This window comes from Struthio camelus, chromosome 5 (assembly GCF_040807025.1).
Source record: "Struthio camelus isolate bStrCam1 chromosome 5, bStrCam1.hap1, whole genome shotgun sequence".
In the NCBI taxonomy this organism is placed as follows: Eukaryota; Metazoa; Chordata; class Aves; order Struthioniformes; family Struthionidae; genus Struthio; species Struthio camelus.
The window spans coordinates 41223266-41242995 of NC_090946.1; the positions used below are offsets into that span (position 1 = coordinate 41223266).

General features: G+C 38.9%; 2 protein-coding genes across 3 annotated transcripts; one reads left to right on the forward strand and one right to left on the reverse strand.

Moving 5' to 3' along the window:
• Positions 1–351: 351 nt before the first annotated feature.
• Positions 352–5596, reverse strand: OIP5 (Opa interacting protein 5). 2 transcript variants are annotated; one of them, XR_011141476.1, is made up of 6 exons: positions 5299–5581; positions 4998–5064; positions 4294–4416; positions 3660–3741; positions 2553–2795; positions 352–2480 (listed from the first exon to the last, which is right to left on the reverse strand). XR_011141476.1 is itself a non-coding variant. In XM_068945895.1 (5 exons), the coding sequence occupies exons 1-5, from the start codon at positions 5579–5581 to the stop codon at positions 2637–2639; spliced, it is 714 nt and encodes a 237-aa protein (XP_068801996.1). In that variant the 5' UTR covers positions 5582–5596; the 3' UTR covers positions 352–2636. The 2 variants fall into 2 exon arrangements, 1 of the variants encoding a protein (XP_068801996.1); XM_068945895.1 differs by having other exon boundaries at positions 352–2795; positions 5299–5596.
• A 270-nt stretch (positions 5597–5866) lies between these two features.
• Positions 5867–19517, forward strand: NUSAP1 (nucleolar and spindle associated protein 1). The gene is made up of 12 exons (XM_068945896.1): positions 5867–6054; positions 7488–7553; positions 8674–8865; positions 9938–10106; positions 11163–11261; positions 11982–12094; positions 12852–12917; positions 13125–13312; positions 15311–15498; positions 16997–17107; positions 17707–17818; positions 18345–19517. The coding sequence occupies exons 1-12, from the start codon at positions 5962–5964 to the stop codon at positions 18430–18432; spliced, it is 1485 nt and encodes a 494-aa protein (XP_068801997.1). The 5' UTR covers positions 5867–5961; the 3' UTR covers positions 18433–19517.
• Positions 19518–19730: the final 213 nt, after the last annotated feature.

A 19730-nucleotide genomic window follows, 5' to 3' on the forward strand; every position in this document is an offset into this window, starting at 1 on the left:
TTAGTGCCAGCCGGTAAATTAGGCTGGTGCTGAGAAAGTGTCTTGTTTGAGACATAAAGGACTCAACAGACCTGAGGCGTTTCCAGTTCCAAAGGTTACTGAAATGCACTTTAATATTAGCCTGAGAAAGTTTACCAGCTATTATCTAGCACATACTCATTAATTGCTTAAAATCATGAACAGTTACTCCTGCTAAGCAAGCAAAGTAATGCAAGGAATTGCATTACTATTAATTCAATGCATCACAATAAGCCAGGACCTGCATGTACAAGATAAATTGGTGGTCTTTGCTGCAATCATCTTGTAACCTAAGTAAAAGAAGCAGACTTAAGACTCGCATGATAGTACATGTGATCTGTATAATATGCACTTCTGAATTTCAGGGTTTTTTTTATTAAAAAATTTCTTCTTTACAACTGTAACAGTAAAATCATAACAAAGACAACCGACAGCTTCTTTTTCCACTTAGGGACGCTTAGCTAAGTTCAGTGAATACAATTCCTGCATCTAGAATATTAGACATGAAACAAGACACTTCACCACTATTTATATTACACACAGAGTAGATGTAAAGTGTATATTAAGAAACAAAGTCAATGCAGAAACCAGAATGAAAGGGTAAAAGTAAATAGTCCCATTATCAGTCACGTTCCTTAGACTGATGCAACAACAAAAGGGCTGTCACTTGGAAAGTAAGACAAAACTGAAGTTATACAAGTGAAAACGTTCACCTGAGATGGGAGGATGATCATACAAAATGAATTTTGTCACAAGACCCCAGTTAAAGACCAACAGGCCCTTAAACATAGTGCAGAAGTCACTGTACAACACAACTTTACAAAAAAAATTCCTTGTTTTTAATAATGAAGTAATCAAATACAGCAACTCCAACCTTACATGAACATACAATGACAACTCTAAAAAGCACAGCTCCCTGGATAAGGGTTCTAGAGCTCTTTTTAGAGAGGAAAACGTTTATCATTACAGACAATGAAACAGATCTTACAAAAGTGTAATATTTACTTCAAGTAGTTACTTTTGATATCTTGAATTTAGCTGTAATTGAAAAGCACTGCTTTTCTGCACTCATGTCTGTCAGTGACCTAAACAAGCAATAATAGTAATTCAGGTAGCATATAATATTATAATTTAACTGAGGGAGACGAGCTCCTCTTCCAGCAGAACAGCTGTTGATATTTTATGTTATAACTCAATTCGAACAAACTTCGAGAGCACCCAGAACCATTAACCAAAAAGCATTGGTTACATTGTACATAAGTAGCAGGATAAGTACCAACCAGTTGCCCGTCTAAACTCCTGGGGTGCCTTGCAGTGAGTTTCATCCCCTCCAGTCAATTATAACAGTTATTTTACAAATACATCAAAACAACTGAGACCATGCTACAATCTGCCATTCATATGTGGAAACAGAAGTAGAGGAGGGCAAATCACATCACCAGAATTAAGTCAATCAAGTAAATACATTCCTCTCTAGAGTATTACAGGCAGTCATTAAGCTTAATGGAAGCTTTAAAACATCAAACTTTTAGGCAGCAGGAGGGAGAAGAAAAGGACCCTTAATCTTCCAGCTAATGGGAATTAAGGACTAAGATGTTCTGTCGCAATAAGAAGGGATAAGTAGCATTCTTTCCTCTCCATCAAATGAGTTTCTAGATGTTTGGAGAGGAGCAGAACCTATTCAAAACTAACAGAAACGCTGATGAGTACCCTTCGGCTATTTTTTTGTGAAACATCTTGACTGGCCAAGGGAAGGCAGCAGGTGGACTATCACAGCTTCAGCAGAGCGGTGTTCCCATGACTGAGCAGAAAGGAAGGGAGGAGAAAAGAGCATTCCTTGGTTTCATGGCTTCAACCCCAGAGATGGGCTCAAATCTATTAAAAGCAGTTGCCCACGGTCTGAGGTTGACAAAGCAGACGGAATCTGACCCAGCTCAGTGCAGCCATGGAGTTGCTCTTCCAGAGGACTTGGCAGGCACTTGAATTGTGCTTGAATTTGTAATGCAAAACCTTGTGCTCCAAGCAGCAACGTGCCTTCCATTCCCATGCTTTGAGCATGCCGTGCAGCTTCTATGACATGCTAGCTGGCCTCTTTTGCAGGCCACATACCTAAGTAAAAAAGAACTATCAGGACACCATTTAGCAGTGCCTCTCATACCTGATGCAGCTAACAAGCCTCTTGATCAACAACTAGCTACCGTAAACATTGTAACTATATGAAAAGGTAAGACAAAAAATTGTAGACCTCTGTAAGAAGGTTTAATTAATAATGGCTCCTCTTGTGTATCACCTTATTAGTATGTTTCATATAGTCCCTAAAAGCTGAGTTCAGCTTTCTGAAGGCTGCTTTTTTCCCCTAAAGTTGTTGGGAGAACCACAGCCGTGGGTCTGCTGCCTCAGAGAGTACTGTGCTGCATGGGTGAGCTATTAATTTTTCACAGCATAGCTTCAGGATGGTCCCCCTAGATTGAAGAGATGCACTTTAGCATAAGTTCTTTCTATACGCACATAAAGTAAAAGATTAAGTCTCTGACCTTTTTTTGTGCATTGTTTCATCATAATGAACAAACCCCGCAGAGATGTAGAAACGACTCCAGTAGTTCTTTTAAAAAGGCATATTATTTGTTCATCTTGACTACTGCATATCCTGGCATGAGACCAGCTGCATCTGATGCAGTGCTCTGCTTTTCTGCCACGTTATTCTGTTGGTTCAATTCCTCTAGCTTCTTCATCAGCAATTCTAGGCGCATGTGGACCACCACAAGTTTTTCTTTTAGCTAGAAAAAAGATAAATAAAAAAAAATACCATTGTCCTAACATCAGGTCCTTGCAAGATGTGTACCCCACTTTAAGTAGTTAAAAAGCAGCTGACTTTCAAGATGGAAAATGAAACTGGACTCTGTTGTATCACTAGTGTCTAATACGACATATCTCTATACCCTATGCTTAGTACAGCCAAAACTAGCACCCAAATCAGAAGCTTCCGTTACACATATAAGATGAATGTGTGTCAGCAGAAGCCCTTTCAGGGATGCATGGAAATTTTCCACTTAAGTAAGCAGCCAGAGCTGCTGAAGCCTTAGTATGACCAACATAACATTTCCCGGTTAACTCATTACAACTTTTACAAAGCCAGAGACCTATTTTGACAAGATCTGGACAGACTGTTTCATCTTTGCTTAGGGGTACACCTAAATATACTCATCTGTTATGTTACGTTTCACTCAGGATAGCGTATGTGCTTTGAAGGGAGCATAAAGAAGGGAGTGAGGAAACAGATGACAAACACATAAAAATGAAGTATAGATTTCTCTGGGTTTCTCTTTTCAAGAGGCAGAAAAATCCCTTCTTCTCTCTTGATGACATTCAGGTACCACAAAAATATACATACTCATTACAGGGTAACACACTTGTCAGAAAGTTAGCTAGAACTTTTTATGTTTTGCAGATAAGTTGTTACGGAAAATGTTTTGTATGTTCCGCACGTGTATCATAGCTACATTACAATCCAATATCTTCTACATCATCTGCACTTAAAAACAAACAAGCAAAAAAAAAAAAAAACAATATTTTTGGACTGATCTCTAAAAAAAAATTTGGCATTTTTTGCATTTTACATACAAAGTCATGTAGAACCTTACTTTTCCGAGTTCTTCCTTTAGGCTCAAAGCAGGAAAATTTACCTTAGAGGCTTCTATTATCATTTTAGTTTTTAAGAGATAACTGGAAGACAAGCAGGGAAAGGGGAAAGACAAGAAAAACAGTTTTAAAAAACATGGTTGTATTAATTGTTTAGACAGACTATTTAAGATGATTTTAAGGAGATCGTATAACTGCTGTCAAAAGTAGTCAATATATTATGAAAATATTTAAAACATAACAATAGTTTTACTTTCAAATCATAAGATCTCTCATCATCAACTAAAAGTAATTTATAGTTTCTATAATCAAGTCTTCAATCTAGCACAGAACCGTTTTGATACGTTACTTAAGTGGATCTGGAAGTAAAGTTGATCTCATACTGCAAGCACTTAAATTTAATCCTTGAAATTACATGAGGATACTTAAAAATGTAAGCCAAATCAAATGGAATTGTGCCAACATGAGCAATTTAAATAGAAAGAATATTAAAACCCATGCACCAATGCATTCAAAAGTAAAACAGCTTCTGTTAGCTGTAGATTAATTATACTAATAACTAACTATCTGATTAAAACAGAATCACTTACAAACTCCTGTGAAGTCATTTACCATTAAAAAAAACAGCATATTCACCAGAGGATGCTGTCCTTGAAGAAACAGAAGAAGCCTCGGAGATAAGCCAGATCACTGAAAGTAGAATACAGAATGAAGCCCACAATCAAGCCACATGAACGACAGGATAATGCATTGAAAGTGCTGAAAGGAGAAAGGGGAAAATAGTATGTTTAAACAGAAGCTTCTGAAACCATAGATACTGCCTGCTAATCAGAGGACATCAGGTTATTAGTTTTACCAGAAGAGCAAACAAAGTGCATAATATTACTTTTCTATATATGTGTTATATATATGCTCGTATATATAAAATTTATATTTTATATAAATAAAATATATAATTTATATATTAATTTAGATGATATATGCTTAAAAGGCAGGAGCAGGAGGAAAAAAAAGGGTAAAAGGCTATAGGCTACCTTTTACTGCATTGCTCAAACATTCCTCTCTCTCCGTTAACAAGGGTAAATGCTGACAAAACTTCTTCTGATTTTGATAAGAATTAAAGCTACACATATACAAAAGAATTTTCAGTTCAAAGTTATGAAGTACAGGTCCAAAAATCACTTAGGACTTTATCAATTCCACGAGACATCTCAGTGCCCCAGCTAGAAAACGTGCAGGAACTCTTTCCCTCTGACTTTGGGGAGGCCTATTTTGGTCCACCTATTTCATCTGATGACTAAAACTTGATGTCAAAAGCAAGAGGTACGTCCGTTACCTACCAGCCTAGGAGGGCTCCTTCAAGGCCGATCATTAGCGACTCTTCCCAAGCAACCTCATTTGTGACTTCTACGAAGAAAGGCAGAGCCAGTGAACAACCCCAGAGCAACGGCCGGTCGCCCCAGCGCCCCCCAGCACGGCAGGCGACGCAGAGCCCCGCCGAGGCGCACAACGGGCCTCTTTCTAACGCGGGGCTGGAAGTTTCCGCTCCGGTATTAAAACCTGCATTAGTAAAAGCTTATGGCCCTGTCCCGCCAGCCCGGACACCCCTCGCTCCGCAGCCCCGGCCCCGGCAGCACTGACTGAAGCAGGCGAGAAGCCCGAGGCGCCGCTCCTCCTGCGCGCACAGGTGCAGCGAGTCCCCCAGCACGGCCCGGCAGCCGCGGCACTGGAACACCGCCCACTCCTCCGGCCGCAGCCTCCGCCGCCGCGCCGCCTCCGCCGAGCCCGCAGCCGGCGGCGGCTGGGCCGGCGGCGGCTGGACCCGCGCCGGTGCGGGGGGGGGCGGCGGCGGCCGCTCCACGGTGATGACCCCGCCGAGCTGCGGGTCCTGGAACAGCTCCTGCAGCCGCCGCCTCACCGCCATCTTCTCCCGCCCTGCGTTCGAGAGCGGCACCCGCCTTCTCGGCCTCCCCATTGGAGCGTGGGACACAGCTCTGCGTTGCCACTGGGCGAGAGACAAGTCAATCCTCCTCGCCTGAGACCATTGGGCAATCAGGCAGGCGGGGGCAGGGTTTCCCCTTACCGGGAGCGCCTATCGCCTTTGAAACAAACACGATCCCTGTGGCCGGGCCGCTATTGGTGGTTACCTTGCCCGCGGGCCCGTCCCCTTCGCTCCGATCAGCCAGTGGGAGGGCGCGGCGGGCCAGTTCGAACGGCGGGGGCGGGGCAAGGCGCCGTGTCAGTTGAGCGCGAGATTCGAAAGGCGGCGGTTGGGGCTTGCCGGCGGGCGGTGGTCGCGCCGCCATGGCGCTCTCTTCGTTGCAGCAGCTGGACTCGCTGAAGTACATCGAGCTCCAGCGGATAGCGAAGGCCGCCGGCCTGAAGGCCAACCTCCGGGTGAGGCGGCGCGGCGGCTGCCCGGCCGCGATGCAGCGAGCGGCGCCGCGGCGCGGGGCTGGCGGGAGCTCCGGGCTGCCCGCTCTGGCGGGCGGGCTCGGCTCGGCTCGGCTCGGCTCGGCTCGCCTCCGGCGCTGCCCCTGCGCTCGGCCGGGAGCTCTAGGGCGGCGCCGGGGGGAGCGAGGGGCCCGGCGGAGCCGAGCGGGAGCGGCGGGAGTGTGGGCGGGCGGGCGGGCGTCGTGGGGGTCGAGTGCCCCCGGCGGCCCCGCGGTCGTTGTTCTGCTTTCGGCCGCTGCGATGAGAAAACCTGCGGTCTGGAGGTGGTGTCGGCAGAGGCGCGGCTCGGGCCTGGGGCGTGGAGCCGGCAGTTTGATAGTTTGACGCTTAAGCGTTCCTTACCGCCTTCAGTTAGGGGCGTGAGACTGTAGACGAAGCTGAGAAGGCGGGGCTCCCTTCTTCCCGGGCCCCCGACCGCCCCGCGTCCGGGCTGCGCTGGCGCGTGGAGCCCCGCCGTGCCCGCGCTGCCCCCGCCGCGCCGGCCGTACCCGCCGACGCGGGCGTTTCATCCGACTGGGGCTGGGAAGAGTGGTAACCACGGGGAGCCTGAAGGGTCGAGAGTGATTATTTTTTACTTACCGATAGGAATTAAGAACAAGGAGTTAAAGCATGTGCCCATCTGTTTTGCCTAGGGCCCTACGGGTATATGACAGTGACCCAGCCTGGCCTGATCTTGGCAGGTACCGCTGGTAAATCCCTCAGCAGAAGTCAGACCCGCACCACCAGTGCGAGAAGGCGTACAGCCTTTAAAAACAGACAGAGGGAAACCCCAGATGCACCACTTATGTGGTAATTTGGATCAAGGATTAATTGTCCTCACAGGACTGAGGCTTCTGCTTGGGGTTTTGGTTCTCTGTTACTTTGTGTGTAACTTCTAGTTCAGAACTGATTTTATGCTGACCTTTCCAGTTAAAGTCTTTTATTCATAGATTAAAACATCGATGGTGTGTCTTTTTTTATTATTATTCTATGTGAATATACAGAAGGGATGAGGAGAATGCTTTCCATATAGTATTGTGTGAAATGGGAAAAAGTTATTAGAGAAGTTGGGTGCAATGTTATTAGCATTCAGTTAGGCTGCTGAAATAGTTTCTTTTATCCTAGAACAATCGACCTTTCTGGACAATAGCTAGACCAGAAGAAATCTGGTCGGGGAAATCTCTCTTTGTATGCTACATATTTAGCCTGGGCCTTAAGTATGTTCTCAAATCTGACTGACTTTAATGAGGCTTCAAGCATGCTTTAAGAGTTCTATTTTATTGGATTCAGCAAGTGCTTTGCTAGTTTGGACTGATTTTTAGGGTGCTTATAGGGTTTGTGCAAGTGTCTGATGACTTAATATAATCTTTAGTTCATATGTTTTGATTTCTCTGCAGGCAGACAAATTGTTGAAAGCACTGAAGCAACATTTTCATGGAGCAAAACAAGAAAATGAAAATATGGTAATAATGAGAAATTAGCTATTCTCTTTAAGAAAGATAAATCTAACTTTGTAACTAGTAAAGTATGGCATGTAGTGAATGTCGCATTTAACATGGTGCAAACTGTAACAAAAAATATATTTTTTTTAAACAGTGTTCAGTATACTTGCATACTGATTGAAATAGATGTGTTGATATTAGCTTTAAAGTGGTTGTGTGTATGACTGAAGGCTGATTTTTTTTATTTTTTCCCCCCACCCCCTCATGCCAAAAACAGCAGTGTATTTTTTCAGTGTAAGCACAAAATTATCCCCTGTGAACGCTAACACTTCAATTTCCATTGACCAAATCTTAATTTTTGCCTCTTTAGCTCCAAGTGCTAGTCAATACTAAATATAAAAATGCCTAGATGAGGGAGGGACTGGGTATTCATCTCAAAGCATTCTCCATTTACTACAGTTTACTTACTGATGTTATAAGAGAAGAGAACCTTTCCTTTAATCATCTCTTAATATGTTATTTTCTTGATTTTTTTTTTTTTTTCCTAAAGCTTTCCCTTTTGTAAGTATTTCATTGAGTATGGAATGTTTATACATTTTTTGACAAAAGTAAATTAGAATCTATTTAAAACACACCATATATTTTAAATGCTTCCTTTATAATCTGCTTCTTTTAAAATATGGAGAGCTTGTGTAATCCTTGTCAGTTTATTTTTAATTTTATCAAGCTTCGACGCATGAGTAACAACTTGAATATATTACATATTTTTCCAACATCTGATTACAGTCTGGTATGATAAGTGTGGAAGAATGCTGTTGTTGTATCTCTCTCTTTTTTTTTTTAAGGTTATTCCATAGGAATGTAAAAACTTGGCAGATCACAGCATCATGCAAGTCAAATTTCCAATATAAACTATTAGGTTTTTTTAAATGTCTTTGTAGAATATTGTGCATATAATGAAACAACTGTAGGTTTTCTGTCTCAGTCTTCCAATAATCAGCTTGCTATTTAAGGAAACCTAGATATCACTCATTCATTGCTGTGCTACTAAAGACCACGCCTTTTCCGATAATAACGCTGAGGCTGTCTCTTTGTAGTATATGTCAGATATGTTTCATATGATGATACTTATCTGATATAGGACTCTGAAGAAAGTGCATCTGCTTCCATCGAATTGGATGAACAGAACAGTCAGGAGGAACTTATGCCTGATCCAGTGTGTTTTATCACAAAAAGGCGTGGAAAAGAAAAGAAAGCAACCAGAAAAAAAAACAATTCCAATGAGGAAACTAACAGCAGTGAAGACAATACAGGGCATTCTGCTGAGAAAGAGGTGATTTACGTTTCTTGGGTTTGAGTGTCTGCCCCGTCCTCCCTCCGCTAAACACATGTAGTGAAGCATAAGTTAAACGGAGTTGATTCATTTTACCAGTGTTTAACAGGTAACATTCACTTTTTGGTATGCAGACCTACTAGTGTTATTGGTCTTCTGTGCTTTATAGCTCTGTTTTTGTCCAATTTGACTATACACTACTCCAAAATGAACATATAATTTGTTCTTTTTGTACATTTTTTTGGGGGGGAGGGAATATTATTGAAGAAAAAGATCAAATAAAGACTGTATCATTCAAATTATTTTATCAGAATATAAGACTATTTTCATTGGTTCATCATAGTATTCACGAGATTGTTAGGCAAGTTTTGAAACTTATCTAAAATCAGGCTGTTTTCACTTTCCTGTATAGTAAAAATTCACAGAAACTCTGTGATTGCCTTTTCATATGAATTCCTTTTTCTATTAAAAGGTAACTCTTAGATTATTTTCTGAAGAACTATACATAGAGACAGACTAACTACAAGGCAGATTAATTGCTCTGGTGGGCTGGAGGTTTCCCATTCCTCTCAATTTCAAAGTATGTGGGGCGAGTGTCTTGGTGTGTTCGGCTGGTTGTTTTCTCCTCTCTCCCCCCCCCCCCCCCCCTTTTTTCTTTTTAATATGTATTGGTTGTATGACTGAGGGAGAGGAGGTTTTCAAGGTGAGGTGGGGATAAAACTTTTTTCTTCTCCCCTCTAAAATCACATGCAAGTAGAGGGAGAACTAAGACAGAACTTTATGAAAGACTTTTACTGGTGTAAAGGTGGAAGAATGAGAATAAGAGAAATCATTTTTTAGGTGAAAATTTCTCAAAATGTCTGAGTAAGCAAAAGCCTACAGTAACCACAGCTACAGTAGTAAAAAGTGACATGGTCAGTGAATTTATGTTTTGCCAACAAAATCAATTTAATATTAAAGTGCTTTATAATTCAGGTTGGATTTCAGAAAATCTCTTGTCTGTCCTGTGGAAAATGTTTTCCTTATGTCCAGTTGAAAAAATCTGCCTAACCGAAGTATGTTTAAACCACAGGAGCATTCAGAAATGAAAGAAAACAAAGTGCCACAGCATGAAAAGGGACAGAAAGTATTCCAAAACGATAAATCAGTAACTAAAAAGAGAGCTATAGAGAATCCAGCGATGGGTATGGGGCAGAAAGAGCAACCAGAGAAGATTTCCACTAAGAGAAGTGGAGTGGAATGTAAGTAAAAACTTCCAACAGAGTAAGTTTAGTCATTCGTACTAATTAAAATAATCAAAAAGTGCATTTGATTGTGTCCACAAAGATTTTTGTGGAATGTCTGGTGATCTGATGGACCAACAGTACTTGAGTAAGGATACTTGAACAGAATCTGTGTAATTTAGGCTTATGTACTTGTTTGCTTATCGTATTGTAAAGCAAGTTCACACAGTCAGCAGTATAGCCGTTCTGCTGGATTTGACTTGAGAACTGCGGTCCTGTTGTTGATTGGTTTTAGTGAAGGAGTTCTCAAAGATCTGAGCGTATTTGAGTCTTGCACCTTGTTTAGGATCAGTGCCTTTAGGAATACCACTGATACGCTACTCAGCCCCTTTGGAACGAGGCAAGAAATGGAGAACTTTCTTCCTCGCACTTCATCTTTCTTTTCCTACTTACTGAACTCAATCTGAAGTCTGTAGTTGACTTTTTAAAATGAAATACAATTAAGTACTAAATAAGAAAATAAATTTAATACTATACTTAAAAACATAGGTAGAGACAAGATTAAACAGAAGCTGACCTGAGGGCAGAAATGATAAAAAGAACTCTACTCTGTGTATATTTAAGGCAGCAGCTGAAAAGTTTGCTAAAAAGTGTTTGTTCTGTCAGGTATCAAAATTTAAAAATTGCTAGCTTATTAAGCAGTTAAAGATCTTCTCTGCATTTAAAGTTGTGACAAGCAGTTTTCTTGCTAATTTGTATAAATTTATGTGAAATAAGAGAAGTAATAATTCAAAATAAAATAACCTAGCTTGAACTGCAGATTCACGTTAAGCTTGTAGTTCACCAAGACATGTCATTATTGACATACACCATTTAAAAGACTTTCAAAAGACTGAGGACAAATTCATTCTAGTTGACCTTTTATTTCTCAAAGGAAAGAGATACTTTGAGGAGAGGAGATATACTTTAGAACGCATGCTTCTTGCGTTTCAAGTAGCTTTTCAAAACGGGCTTTAATTACGCTAAATTAATGTCCAGTAGTCCTAACCACCTTGCCTAACCTCTCTGCCCTAGGTGATGCTCTTCTAGCTCATCCCGCAGGAGGGAAGATCCCTTTATATGTAGGCCGTGCATCTAAGTCTGGGAAAACGGGAACAAAAGCTACCACACCGAGTAAGATACCTACCATCTCTATAAATAGATGTATTGTTTGTGTCTGAAGAGAGACTTGCCCCACAATTTTTATGGATCAAACTTCTCTTTTCACTTAATTTGAAAAAAGAAAATACCCTCTCTTTAAAACAACCAAACCTCCAGAAAGTTGCATTGAGAATTTTATTTTCCAATAGTTTTTTGTATATTTATGGTAGTAAATGACTTTTGTGCCTAGTTTAAAAGTGGTTTGTCACATGTTTTGATGTGTTCTGGATATAATACCTGTATTCACAATGGTCAAAACAAAAAAGAGCAGGAAGACATGCTGTGATTCCTACTTGTTCAGCTTACACTTCATAAATATTTCTGTTGTGGTATATTACCACGTATTTGCCGATTTTGATCGCTGTGTAAAAAAATCAGATAGGCATTTAAAGTTTTTGGATCACCAGATAAAGGAATCTTTTTCTTTCTTTCTCTTTTTCTTTTTTTTTCCCCTTGAGCTAAAAGATTCTCCAGAATATGTACCATATAACTGGCTAAATAGTTGGTGAAGTAGATGCTATTTCATTTGGTATTTGACCATGTGTAGAGATGCAGTCTTTCATTAAAGGTGCTGTCATGTTTTTTCTCAGCCCCTGGTAATAGGTGTTGCAAGTTTTCTATGTTCTATGTAATAGTAATTTTTCTTAGAATCTTATCAGATGCATAACTCTTCCTATTTTTGGAACTTCTTAGACTTCAAAAAGTTGCATGAGGCTCACTTCAGGAAAATGGAGTCCATTGCTGACTACATTGAGAGGAAAAAAAAAATAATTGAAAACTGCAGCAGTTCTCTCAATGAAGTCAAGGTAAGCGCTGACATAGGAAGACATCCACTGTTCACACGGTCTTTGGAAAATCGGAGACAATATTCATTTACCTACACAAAGCCTCATTTTAAAAGTCCTGCTTGCAGAGATTCTTTAGAACTGTAAGTGGTTTTTCATGCGTACCTTCAATTTCACTGATCGAAGCATTCCACTAAACTGGAGTCCTACATAACTTGTTATACATTGTTATTTATATATGCCTTATATATAAATTTATATATAACTTTTACAGTTATAAATAACTATATACAGTTATTTATGTATTTTTACTGAGAAGTGACATTAAGTTTGTTATAACTACTTGTTATAACTAATTTGTAGTTTAACTAATTCTTAATTACTTTGTGGAGGATATTCTGAAACTTTTATTTATGACTGCTTGAATTGCTGCAGATAAATCATTCTTCAAAAAGCGGGAGTTAAATATTTTTCTTTCCTTCTTTAAGACATAAAAAAAAGCGCCTTAGACCAATGACTGCATGCAACTCTCCCTTAAATTATATGCATTATATGTTGTTCTTGGTGGCCCTGATTCCCAGTTCTTGTATTTGGTACCTGTATACGTGAGAACTGAAAATAGGGGCTCTTTCAGGGTGTAGCAGACTTATTCCAGTAGTTCTGACACTGTGTAAGAATTAACGTCATTGTATCGATCTTAACACTCCTCCATGTTACGTTTCTCTTTCTATGACAAGCAATGTATATGTATGTACCTAAGATAAATTATTTTTGGCAGGTGCTGGCCAAAAAATCTAATCATTTAAGGGTATCAGAAAAAGGTACTCCACATAACAATTCTAAGGTATGTGTTTTTCAGATCACTTTTTAAATAACATACAAACTTCTTGTGTTTAAAATAGGAGATCTGTCTTTTTTTTTTTTCTTTGAAAGCAGAAAAGACTGTATGCTTTTGATTCATTGTACGTATTTTTTTCCTTCCTCTTAGCCTTCCTTCCTTCCTAATATATTTTTAGAGGAATGTGCTAACTCATGCTTTGCTTTTCCCTAGAAACATTCCAGTGGTAAAACATTCTTATTCAGCCCAAATCCAGAGAGAGGCAGATTCTCCACCACCTGCACTCCTAGCAACCTCCGACGCTCACCACGCAGTTCTTCGAACACTGCAAATAGGACTATTTTATCCAGGAAATCTTCATTTAATCCTTCTGTCCTCTCAACAACCAAAATGAATGTCAGGTAAAAGGAATGAACTAAAGCCATCAGTCAGCAATTTGATATAATATACATGAAATACTAAACACTGACTGTGATTTGAATGACTTTATCTCTATTTTGAACTTGAAATACATGAGACTAATTTCTAACTTTCAGCCTAACTTCATGGCTAGTTTAAACCTGATGGTTCTGATACTGTCTCAATTCTTCAGTTTAATGTATGAAGATAGGAGTTTTGCCTCTTTCATCCTTCACTTTCTTCTTATTTGTCTCTTACATTTGAATTAACTTATCTAGGAGATAACTTAACAGAATTGTATACTATATTCCAGGTGAGGTTTCCCAATGGACCTCTGCGAATGGTAACAGGTTCCTCTTACTTCCAACTGTATACACTGGGTGGTTATACCCAAGATGGTTTATTTGCTGCTTTTTTTTTTTTTTTAAACTTGCTCTTGCGCTCAACTGATAAAAGCAGATTGTTTCTAACAGATGGGAAGCACATTGACACCAGAAAGTCACAATGAATTCCTAAGTGAATAAGCTCATACTTGATGCTATTCAATTTAATTTCCATTTAAAGCATGATGGACTCTTTGTCTTCCTACACATTAATACAGTGGAGAATTAGATTACTGTCTCCTGAATTTTTATTATCGATAAACTTTATTAGTTTACTACTAATTTTTCTCAAGGTTTGAACAGAAACACTTAAGGAATTGAAAGAACAGTCCTTATGGTACTGCATTACTAAATACCCTTCTGCCCAAATGCTTTCCTTTCAGCAAAGTTCATTGTCTTTACTATTTCTTGGTTGGCTTCTAACTGTTGTATTAATCCCTACTTTCTTCAATTTACTTAACTTTCCACAGTGACTGAAATCCAGATTGAGACATCCCATACTTTGCCCTGATCCTTCTCCCTTGCTAAAGATAGAGGGTTAATCTCAAGTATCTGTTGTGTTATAATCTATTTTTCTGATAATCTTTGTTTTCTTAAGAGCTATTCAGAACACTGACGTGCCAAGAAGTCTAGTTGTTAGGACTGTTCTTTGTCCCTGAATAATTTTTTTTCTGTTATTCTCAAGTCAAATAGTACAACTTCTGATATTGACAACCTTTAATTAAAAAAATATGTATACTTATGGGGCTTGTAACTTTTGTGTGCCAGTTCTTTTGCTATTCAGAGATGAGGATTACCCGGTCCTTGCAAAATCAAGAATGTAATCTTACTAGCTTTGTTTCAAAATACTATTTTTAGTTTCCATGCTCTTTCCTACTACTTAACCTGTTTTGGTTCTGTTGTATCAGTTTTCAGTAAAGATGACAATGTATGAAAATAACATTCTTTCTGCCTTTAGTGTCTTATTAAATATTGCTTATTCTCTTCACTGCAGTCCTACTTGATTCTTGGACAATATGTAAAATAGAAAACAACAACACTTCTATTCCATTTGTACAAAGATGTGCTGAGCTAGATATTGCAAGCTGTACTTTATCCATAAATCTTCTAGCCTTTAAAACATAGCTTTCTGCAATATTTACTCACTATCTTTCCATACCTTGCAGCTTTCACCTTACTCTCACTGAGTTGTGAAGTTCGGCTAGCTACTTCTTTCTCTTTTAGCTTTTCTCCTGACTTTGAAAATTCAAATTATTATAAAGGAAATATTACTTTTTATAAATGCTTTACTACAGAATCCAAATGTAAAGTAAACTACATCTCTTAGTGAAGAACATCTCCCAGCTTACTGCATCTAAATATACTTGCTCTCCAAAACATCAAGAAAGTCAGCTTCCTATAAATCTTAATAGTACTTATTGCAGATAATGATGGATCATAAGGTGAAAGCTGTCAGGAAAGGTATTTTTAGTGTGGCTGCTGCATTAGCTGTGAATATCTTATATGCAAGAACTTTGCACCTGTAAAACATGGCAGAATACAAAAGGACCAAACTTTGTACCACTTGCATTCCATATAGGTAACTAATTTTGTCTTCGTATTTCTAATAATTTTCAGGTTCTCAGAAGCCACAAGAGATAATGAGCATAAGCGCTCTCTTACTAAGACTCCATCTAGAATGTCTCCGTACTTGGAGGAGGCCTGCACACCTGATAGCCAGAAGAGCAGCAAAATCCTAAGTAGGAAAAACAGCAAGGGGAATGCAACAAGTAATGATCTGAACGCATCAAAGGGCAAAGTGAATGGTAAATACCTGGATTTTCAGATCAAGACTTTTTTTTCCTACTGAATATTTTTATACGAATCTTCTATATCCTAGTTTCCTGTAGGTCCAGGTTTTAATTTAATTCTCTAATTCAAGACTGATTCTTTAGAAGCTGCAGTAGTTTCTTTTAGTTTCCTGTGTCTTTTGACTAAAAGCTTAGGTGCTAAGAACTAAGGGCACAATAAGCGTGAAGACTTTGAAATGCCTTATCTGCCTACGGAAGTGACTAAATATAGGATGGGAGGGATTAGAAACCTTTCTGGACTTTTATGGACTACATAGCAAAAGTTTTGTGTAACAGAGACAGGGAGATCCTTCTCCCCTCTGTGAGAGGGATCCCTGATACCTTCTCAGGGGTCTCATCCTTCTTGCAGAAAAAGGATATGCACCCGGCATCTAGCTGTGTCTTAGGACAACCTGGTGTCATCACCCTCAGCAACTCTAGCTGGCTTGTGATCCAAAACCCTGGCTCTAAGAAAAAGCAGAAATCTTCCTATGACTAATAACCTCTGCATCAGCACAGCTCTGCTACCTAACGCTAGCATCAGAAGTACACTAGCATAGCCCACGAGCCCAGAGTGGCTTGCCTTGCTGTATGAGAATATTGAAATCTGAGGGGGGGAAGGGGAAAGATGCACTGCAGATCTGAAGCTGAAGTGTTCCAGAAAATTGTTATTGTGCACTGAAGCTGAAGTGTTCCAGAAAATTGTTATTGTGCATTAAACTATTTGAGTTACCAAATAAAAGTACAGAGATTATGGAAGCAAACAACTTTCTCTTAAGGATGAGAAAGCTACATGGTCAATATGTGCTATTCGTAGTCGTATTACAAAGCTGAATTGTGGCACCCTAGTGTGGTTTTTTTTTTGTTTTTTTTTTTAATAAAAGTAATGATTTGTATCCCAAAAGAATAATAAATAGGCTCAGGAAAAAAACTGTTGCCAGTTTCATTTGGTGAGAAGATAGGACAATATTTACAGAAATTTACTTTCCAAATGCAGTCTGAGGTTATGGTTTAAGGCACCTTGAGAACCACTTGACTAAAGAATTAATATGTATAAATGACACCTTAAATTTCGGTATAAAATTATGCAATTTAAATAGTCAGTTTCTGTGGCCAACGATATCTGTAATATGGTTTACACAACTGTGCCTACAACTTTGGCTTAAACTAAGAATCACTGCATCCAGTTTGTAGGTGTAGCAGGTTTGTTGCTTCCCAGGGCACTCTGCTTAAAATCGGAGCAAAAAACGGTTACTACTCTGCACCTCTTGCTTTCTCTAGATCTGAAAACTCCCCATTTCAAATATGTGGTATTTGTGGAATTCTGCCTTCCAAGGTAGCTGAAGGTAGCATTTTATGGCCCTTTAAATTCTGATAGTTGTAAGGTGGTCTCCTCAGATACTTTATAACTAGATATATACAGGGATGTTCTTGCTATTTCTTATTAAATATGATATCTTGATGCTTTTTGTAGTTATCACCCCCTTCAAGTTCGCAGCTCATGTTGTAGAATCCACAAGCACAAAGAAGACATTTGATCTCAAAGCCAGTCTCTCAAGGCCGCTTCGGTATCAGCCCCATAAAGGTACTGTGATCTTGTGCCTTTTGCTGTCAGTATATCCCATATAGTAAAGTCCTTGTAAGACATTCATACGAACCATGATGTAACGAAGTTGCTCGTTCTTTTTGCATACCTGATTAAGACTGCATTCCCACACAGTGTTTGCAAACTTCAGTTTGTGCATTGATGTTAAATTTGTAAATAGGCTTTTAAAAGCCTATTTCTACCAAAGAACACACTCTTATTGCCTTTGTTCATAAAGGTACATGAATGAACATCTTTGTCTTTCTCTGAACGTATATATGCACAAGAAATATAAGTTTGGTGTTTTTTGTTGTGTTGTGGGGGTTTTCTTGGTGGTTTTTTTTTTTTTTTGGTGCTCTTATTCTATAAAGAATGCAACGTTGGAGAAGCAAAGCAGTTGACGTGCTCTTTGTGTAAAGACTGTTACTCAGAAATCTACTTGCCAGATATGGGCTGATGAAACTAAAAATGCAGCTGAAGATGACTGCATTTAATCTCAAAGGCAACCAACAAAACAAGCTAGCTAGTATAATCAGGATAAGAACAAGTTAAGCAATGAACTATACTAATTCACTGGCCTCTTTGCCTCTAAATTATAGGAAGACTAAAACCTTGGGGAGAATTTAAAGAAAGTACAGTCCTAAATAAGTCTGCGAACAGCAACATCTCTTCATACAGGAAAGACTACAAACAGCCACCTCTCCAGACAAGGTTAGTACAACTTTATTTTAAATAACATTACTCATATAAAGCTAACGTGATAGTTCAATTTGACTTTTTACATATTTTTAAATATATAGTTCAGGAAAGAATACTATTGTATTAAAGCAATTTTTGCCTCCAACGGTTGTCTAGTATCAGGAAGGCCAGAAAGATAGAAGGAAACTATGAATCAGATGCAGACTTCTATTCCATGAAAGTTATTAATATGAGCACTTAGCCATTTATCTTTATCTCAGAAAGCAGCTGTGAACGTTGACTTTTTTGTTAGATCTGTTAGATCAATGTTAGATCTGTATGTCAATGTTAGATCTGTATGTCTGAGAAGAAATGTTTGTCTGAAAGTTTGGAGTCGATCTAAAGTGGAACTGTTCTCTGCCCATAGCTAATGCAGCGCATTGGTAAAATATATGTTAAGCTTGGTTAAATGTATGTAAAGCCTTGGTTAACTTAAGATTCCTTTTGGTTGCTTCTTTACTTAAACCTCCAGTTTGATTAATTTTCTCTCCCTCTTCAGGGAAGAAAGGCGCGAAAAGCATGAGCAGGAGAGAAAGAAGAAAAAGGCTCAGGCTCTCGGAAACCGTAGAGGACTAACTGTGGCTTAGGAGCAATCAGAAATACCTAAGAGCTCACTGTAAATACTGTTCCTCTCATGTAAATATTTGTGCTATCTGTGCATTAGAGTATTTGTCAAGTTGCTATTACTAGTGGAATTGAAAGAGCTTTGAATAAGACCTCATAGTGTATCTGAGCATAATGTTTAAGTGATTGACTCTTCCAATAAGTTGAAAGTTCTAAGCTTCTAGGAGTTTAGAATTACTTCCAGTTACTTGATAATATTTTCATTTAACTCTTGAATTGACTGGATACTCTTGACTTTGAACAAAGGCATCTTCAACAAGTAGATTTGATAAGTCTGAACTAAAAGATGTTGAAGGAGAAAATGTAAGTGAAAAAAGATGCTCAGAGAGCCTCCTTGTAACTTAAGTCAGGCTTCCCCAAGAGAGTGCATTCCTTACTTGCTAGAATGCATTCTTTGGACTGCAAGCTTCAAAATGTTCTACTGGTAATAAAAACAGCTGGGGATACCTGCTTGCCCCTTTCCCCAAACCAATCCTTAAATCTTTTAACAACCGTTAGACCAATTATTCACCATTCCCTGCTACTCCATATGCAATTAGAAATCTCCAGGAGAATAACAAATATTTGACCTCTTTGGGAAGCTACAAAGCTTATGGCATAGTGTAATTTTAAAATATAACTTTTTTAAAAGTCACAACTAAAAAGTGATTTTTTTTAAGTTACCAACTGGATGCTTTGTGAACAGTTAAGATTTTGGTTTTTTCCATGTTAAATAGCAGATGTTAATACAACAATTACTCTGCTTTATTCTCTATAATGCTTAAAAGGTGTTTAAAGTATTACTGAGGTACACTCAGGATCTCAGATTTAGAAGCTGGTGTTGCTGTCAGGTTTTCTGTCTATTTTCCCACCCAAAGTAACTATCTGGATTATTTTGGATGAAGCAGTGACTGGAAAGGTAATTTAGCAGTTGTAATCTCATAGTTAGAATTGTGAGCAAATAATTATTTGAGTATACTCTCCTATCACATCAAATATATGCTGGAATGTCAAGCTCAGAAAATTTTTTTATAAACTTAAATGGGAGAAAAAATAAATGTTTTGTATATATCATGGTTTTGAATATATTATTGTTATATCACTTGTGTGCACTATGTGTAACTGCATCTACTATAGCACTGATTTTGCTCACATTCGTATTATTACTCGTCTCCTTTTTCTGTAACTGATTGGTTTTCCTTACTGATTAGCTTGCCTACCACTTTTTGAATACACGTGTATTCTGATAACTTCAGAAAGGCTAAGCATTGCCCCTGTTTTG

Bases quoted from the DNA above. Each gene is read 5' to 3' on its own strand.
- OIP5 (XM_068945895.1), bottom strand. From the start codon at position 5,581: ATGGCGGTGAGGCGGCGGCTGCAGGAGCTGTTCCAGGACCCGCAGCTC. The intron at 3,742-4,293 runs GTGAATATGCTG...CTTGTCTTCCAG, and splicing joins TTCAAGGACAGCATCCTCTG to TTATCTCTTAAAAACTAAAA. The intron at 2,796-3,659 runs GTAAGGTTCTAC...TCTTTTTTCTAG, and splicing joins TAAAGGAAGAACTCGGAAAA to CTAAAAGAAAAACTTGTGGT.
- NUSAP1 (XM_068945896.1), top strand. From the start codon at position 5,962: ATGGCGCTCTCTTCGTTGCAGCAGCTGGACTCGCTGAAGTACATCGAG. The intron at 17,108-17,706 runs GTACTGTGATCT...TCTAAATTATAG, and splicing joins TCGGTATCAGCCCCATAAAG to GAAGACTAAAACCTTGGGGA. The intron at 17,819-18,344 runs GTTAGTACAACT...CTCCCTCTTCAG, and splicing joins CAGCCACCTCTCCAGACAAG to GGAAGAAAGGCGCGAAAAGC.